Raw genomic sequence first — 6835 nt, forward strand, 5'->3', positions numbered from 1 at the left:
GGAGACAACAACATGCATAAAAACAAGACAGAGCAAAACCAAGCAACAATATATAACAAAACAACAACAAACCAATGACAAAAACAAAACAAAACACAACAAGAAAGAAAAGCTTGTGGTTAGTTCAAGGATTGTTTGTTGGCCTTTAGGAGTGTTTTCCAGTCCAGCCTGTTGGGGCACCATGCCCTGGCCCCAAAGTCCACCTTCAGCATTCCACGGGGACCTTGCCGCTCCATTCCCTTGGTGTTCTGTTGTACCCCTTAGTGTTTTGCCTCGGTGAGGCAGGATCAGATCAGGTGCAATTCCCACACTGTGTCTCCGGTGTTGTCCCCTGTAGGGCCATGGGTCAGTGAGGGGCGTCATGTCTCATAGTGGGGCTGGACATGTGGTCCTCTCTGTGGACTGGCTGCTATAATTGGGATCATCGTCCTCAAGGCCTGGTAGGCCGGGATGTGCTCCACTCTCTCCTCCTTCCCCTTCCTCCCAATAAAGTTATAGCAAGTTTTTCCCCCCTCTGTTTGCACTTTTAATTAATACACTTTTTTTTTTCCTATCAACCATAGATATACTCTCTAAAATTCCAACTTTTTAGGATGAGAATGTTAGCAATGTACCTTTATTTTCACCCTGTTCCTCCCTCCATTTGCTTTTCAAGTTTTAACATTTATACTTTATATATATATAATTATATATTTAACACAAAGAATAACATATTATATTTATAGCATCGATTAACTTTCATGGATCGATCCTAGGTTGATCCTAAAAGTTAAAAATCAATTAAGAGCATATGCGTTACGACTGTGTAAATATCTTCACCCCAGAGTCAAGTAGGAAACTAGATTAGCATCCTGGCTTTTTCTAATGGTTCTTCTGACAGGTTGTCTTTCTGTTTGTTCTTGCATTCTCTGCCTGCATAAAATATTCACATTCTTCCAGTGTCTCCATCTTGCCATCTGTCCTGAGGCACCTGCTTCTTTCCCTTAACCCTGCCACTGCCCACTGCCTGCCGAAGGAGAGTTTTCTCCCATGTTCACAAGGATTGGACCCGTTCTTTCCTAATGCCTGTTCTCACGCTCATTTTGACTTGGCTCCTCCTTGGCCCCCTCTTCCTGTCGATCTCCCGAGACAATTAGAATGTAAGATCATCAAGAGCGACTGCTTTCCTCTAGGAGACCCTGCCTACGTCTGGATGAAACATGGGCTCCCGACAGCCATGTGACCCCAACTGCCATCTAGTGCGTCTCACTGTCCCCAGTGCATCACAGCATAGTGTTATATTATAACAAGACAGTAAAAACCTGGCGATTGCCACAGGCTTATTGGGTATCAGTGATGGTGCTCAGAGCTTTACTAAACCATGCGTGTTGGAGTTGATTCAAAGTCATGGTGCCCGTGTGTCAGTGGCTGACTCTGCAGGCATTTCTTCTGAACTCCTTCTGAGTGAACTCAAACCTCCAATCTCTTGGCAGCCAAGTGCTTAACCCTCCCACCCCCAGAGCCATCTAGCCCCCCAAACATCCTGAGAGATGACTGCTCCTAGCATCCTTCTTTCCGAACACGCGAAAACTCGGAGCAGAGAGTTTGGTAATCACTGAGTGAGCTTTCGGACAGCCACTCAGAGTTCGCGCTCACAACCCTGAGGATGAAGTGCCTCTCTCACTGTCGTGCCTCGTCCGTGAAGCTGTACCATCCCTGCAGTGCCTTGAACTGAAGCAATTCTGAACATTTGTCAGGAGTCTCCTGCCTCAAAGTCTGCGGGGCTTTCAGCACTTACCTCCTGGATACGCACCCTCGGCCCTGCTCCAATCCTGCAGTGTAATGCTCTGTGTTTTCATCCTCTTGGCAGATGATAGACGGCCATGACAGCACAAAGGTGAATGTGCAGTTCCTCCGCTCGAACATCGGAATTGTTTCCCAGGAGCCAGTGCTGTTTGCCTGTAGCATCGCAGACAATATCAAATATGGGGACAACACCAAAGAGATCCCCATGGAACAAGTCATAGCAGCCGCCAAGCAGGCTCAGCTGCATGCCTTTGTCATGTCCCTCCCGGAGGTGAGTGCCAAGGCACAGTCCTGTGGAGATGGGGAAGGGCACAGGAGAATGATCAAAAGCATCATAATCATCACTCAAGGAGGCCAGTGTAGCACATAGTATGTCCCACATTGTTTAACCAGCTTGTGGAGATGATTAAACGAAATCCAAGTCCTTTATCCACTCACTCTGTAGTTGGTAAGGCATTGTACTGAAGGCAGTACTGCACTGGACTACTCTGCTTCGAGCAGGGTTGATTCTTAGCTCTGCTGCTCATTAACTGTAGGACTTTGGATAAAAGATTCCCCTCAGAGGATTTGTTGATCTCAAAGCAAATACAAACAGAAACTAAAACTGCAAACATTAAAACGAAACAATATAGGTGATCGCTGCACAATGAAACCGCTGCATGAATCTAGCCTTCCTTCTTGCACTACTGGGCAGCATCTCCTATGCATAGATGAGGTATAGTGCCTCTTGGTCCATCTTACTTTTCCATAGCCAAACCCAAACTTACAGCCACATCGACGACTCTTCCACCCACCAAGAGCCTGTCTGGGGATCGACCACATAAAAAAAAAAAATTAACGAAGGCTGGAAATTAAATTTGAGGAGCTGTGTAGCACCGTTTGCCTTCTTCACTCCTTTCCTTTGAAACCAATTACTATGAGATAATGTTTTTTTGGGCGGTAAGTGATTCTGTTTATAAATTTCGTGGTGTGTGTGTATGTGGTGAGCTTTGTGGTCATCATGCTTGTTTTGTCCCTGAAAACTCGCATTGCTTAAACTCTTGGTTTGCTTCCAGTCTGAGTAATCTAATCCTCACAACATGGGGAGATTCTTTTTTTGCTGCATCCTGTGCTGAAAAGCACATTTTATGTGCCCTCTAGAAGATTCATGAGTCCACAACTCATTTCGTGCTTGACGGTGGCTTGCAATTGGTTTGCCGCCTCTTTCTCATTCAGACCTGCCCCTGCCATCCTTCACTAAGTCCTCCTCCATAAGGACAAATTCCATGGTGATGAGTCTCGTGTGGCTTTAGTAGAGAATTTGTCACGGAATAGGAAGGTAGGAGAAGGGAACAGATCTAGTTGTAGAGGGTGGAGCTGGGAAGTCCTCAAGGACAAGGACACAGAGCTAGAGAAAGTGGCATTTACATCGCACCTTCGCTGCCTACTATGTTCTTGTTCTTGTGTGACTTCCTTACCTCTCTCTGCTTACGTTTTATAATCTATAAAAGAAGGAGAATATATATTTGAGAATAGTAAATAATAATCCAGCTAGAATTGTTAGCATAACTCTGGGGGCATGGAAGATACACCAAGAATGTTAACTATATAAAAAAACGATGTAACCAAGCCAAGCATCTAGCTAGACACTTTCTATTGTAATTTCATCTAAGCTTCACACCACCTGGTTGAGCTAGGTATTAATGCCTGCATTTTTTCAGGTGGGTTTTCAGCTCACACAAATTGAAATCATTTGTTTATGATCCCAGAGCTGGTAAGCAGCAGAGTGGAGAGTCAGCCCTATGCCCGTGTTCCAGGATGGAGTCTTCCAATAAAGGAACAGTGCAGAAACTCTCCCAAAGGGTCCTTCTGCCCCAGGGACTACCATCGCTTTGACAAAACAATCTTCCAGACAAGAGTCACTGACTTGGTCAATTCTTAAGTCAGGGGCAGCCACATCTATAGGATCATCACTGACCACAGGAAGAAAGAATTTAGAAATGCAAGCCTCATACTGGTGGAGAGAAAGGGAACTATTCTCCCTCAGTTTCCCATCACCAAAGGTCACCCAGGCCAGACTTTTCTGAGATTCCTAAACGAATTTGAACTCTTCTCCGGAAGGACTCATACACCATTCCCAGTTTCAGAAGACAACCGAAGCTCACTGCCATCGAGTCCATCAAAAACGCAACACATAGTTTCAATTCCCAGGAAGTTCATTGCTGGGACTTCCCTGTGGCATAAGAGAAATGACGAGCTCTGATCTTCACACGTATCTTACTTTTCCCAGAAATATGAAACTCAGGTTGGAGCTCAGGGATCTCAGCTCTCTCGAGGGGAAAAGCAACGCATTGCTATTGCTCGGGCCATCCTACGCAATCCAAAAATCTTACTGCTAGATGAAGCCACTTCTGCCTTGGACACAGAAAGTGAAAAGGTACAGATTGATTTTCTAAAGTCTTAAATCATTATAAATGAATCTCTGGGTGTAATAGTTGTCCTTATAAAAATGGTACTATTTTCAATTTTCTGATTCATTTACAGTAGAAATTGTCAACATTATATAGAACCAAAAGACAATATTCAAGGGAAAGTGATTTGAAATATGATGCTTCAAAATTTTTTTTAAAATCTTCAATTTTAAAAGAAGAATTATTACTATGAGTTTTTGGACTAGGGAAAAATAATTAGCTTCCTTAATGAAAGTGAGATAATTCTTAGATTATCTGTTAGGAAACCAGGCAGTGGTTCCTTGTGTTGTATGTAGGTTTGCTGAGTTACAATGGACTTGATGGTATGGAACAACAACAAAGTGATGTGACATCACACAGTGCCAAAATAGAAGAGCGGTGTCTAATGTTCGGTACTCAATAAAAGAGACGTAATTGAGCAAAACAAAATAATGAAATTATGCCTTCAATAATTAACACTTTAAAATCAGTAGTCTCTCTTGTAGAGAGCCAAAATGTCCTCAATGAAGAATAGTCCCCACGAAGGAGGGGGAGCGCGGAGTGGAGACCCAAAGCCCATCTGTTGACAATTGGACATCCCCTTACAAAAAGTCACAAGGAAGAGACAAGCCAGTCAGGATGCAGTATAGCACTGATGAAACACACAACTTTCCTCTAGTTCTTTAATGCTTCCTTCCCCACCTCCCCCCACTATCATGATCCCAATTCTACCTTACAAATCTGGCTAGACCAGAGCATGTACACTGCTACAGATTAGAGCTTGAAACACAGGGAATCAGGACAGATAAACCCCTCAGGATCAATAATCAGTGTAGAGCTACCAGAAGGGTAAGGGTAAGGGGGGGGGGGGGGGGGCGGAACCGATCACAATGATCTATCTATAACCCCCTCCCAGGGGGCCAGACAACAGAGAAGTGGGTGAAGGGAGACAATGGTCAGTGTAAGACATGAATAAAATAGTAATTTATAAATGATCAAAAGTTCATGTAGGAGGGAGGGTGGGATGGGGAAATGAGCTGATACCAAGGGCTCAAGTAAAAAGAAAATGTTTTGAAAATGATGATGGCATCATATGTACAACTATGCTTGACACAATGGATATATGTATGGATGGTGATAAGGACTGTAAGAGTCCCCAATAAAAATGATTTTAAAAAAGATATTAGAAAAAAGAGAATAGTTTCCAAACCAAATCAAACTCACTGCTATTGAGTCAATTCCAAATCATAGTAACCCCATAGGACAGGGTAGACCTGCCCCTGTGAGCTTCCGAAACTGTACGTTTTTATGTGAGTAGAAAGCCTTATCTTTCTCCCATGGAACAGCTGGTGGTTCTGAACTGCTGGCCTTGCAATAAGCATCCCAATGGGTAACCACTTCGCTACCAGGGCTCCTTGAAGAAAGCACCAAAAATGACCAGTTGACTGTCACTCTACATTGCCTCCTGGGTTTCATTTTAGCAAACTAGACCATCAAATATAAAATTGCACAATGCCCTTGCAGTTCAAATTATTCTTGCTTCATTGAAATTTCTCAGCTTGTGAATGATAATTTAAATCACCAGAGCATCACTCAATCTTCTCTTATAACGCATCTCTGTGTTTGCTCTGTGCACAGACCTCTGCGCAGGTCGCTGGGTGACACAAACAGTTTGCACTCAGCCACTGACTTGACTTGGTGGCTTGAACCATGGAGGATAGGCCTATCAATCTGTTTCTGGAAAGTTTATAGTCCAGAAAACGCTATGGTATTTGCTTGGGATTGCCATGAGTTGGAATTGACTTGATAGCAATAGATTTTGGTTGTTTTTTTTCAATTGTGACTTCCAAGCCAAAATCAAACCCACAGCATTTGAGTCAATGCTAACTTACACCTGCTCCTTGGAGGTTTATGAGACTGTACATCTTTGCCAGAGCAGACACCCTCGTCTTTCTCCCACAGAGTAGCTGGTGTGTTCGAACTGCTGACCTTGCAGTTAGCAGCCACAATGTGTGCACCCCACGGTGCCACCAGATGCTACTAAACTAAACTCCTGTGAGGGAAAGCTGGGCGGCAGTCATGAACTTCTGCATATGTGTCCATCTCCCCTTTGCAGACTGTGCAAGTTGCCCTGGACAAAGCCAGAGAAGGTCGGACCTGCATAGTCATCGCCCACCGCCTGACCACCATCCAGAACTCGGACATCATCGCCGTCATGTCTCAGGGGGTAGTGGTTGAAAAGGGGACCCACGAAGAACTAATGGATCAGAGAGGAGCCTACTACAAGTTAGTCACCACTGGAGCCCCCATCAGTTGACCTGCCTGAGGGCCTCGTGGACCAATAACGCAGCAACTACTGTGGGACTCTTGTGGGGGGGTGGGGGAGGTGGGGGGGGTTTCTCTTAAAGGAGAAATGATGATATTTTACTTTCACAGTCATTATCTTATACTGAGATACCGGCAAACATTTTATAACGGCAAACTGTCTATAACGATTGAGTCTGAGAAGTCCGTAGATATATAGGGGGGGGCGGGGGAGGTCCGTGTGAGTGCAGCTTCACATGTAAAGCGGTTGTTCAACCCTTACCCAATGCTGCTCCATGCAGGAAACCACGTGTGTC

The 6835-nt window shown here is 44.4% G+C and overlaps 1 protein-coding gene across 1 annotated transcript in view; it reads left to right on the plus strand.

The window, feature by feature from the left end:
• ABCB11 (ATP binding cassette subfamily B member 11) overlaps positions 1-6573 on the plus strand; it is a 116092-nt gene extending 109519 nt beyond the window's left edge. Inside the window, 3 exon segments of the mRNA XM_045299935.1 lie at positions 1850-2056; positions 4055-4201; positions 6331-6573. Coding sequence (XP_045155870.1) covers positions 1850-2056; positions 4055-4201; positions 6331-6531 — 555 coding nt within the window. The 3' untranslated portion in view covers positions 6532-6573.
• Positions 6574-6835: the final 262 nt, after the last annotated feature.

The sequence above is a fragment of the Echinops telfairi genome, unplaced genomic scaffold, assembly GCF_000313985.2.
Source record: "Echinops telfairi isolate 266 unplaced genomic scaffold, ASM31398v2 ScPeMD7_4;HRSCAF=17, whole genome shotgun sequence".
NCBI classification, from domain to species: Eukaryota; Metazoa; Chordata; class Mammalia; order Afrosoricida; family Tenrecidae; genus Echinops; species Echinops telfairi.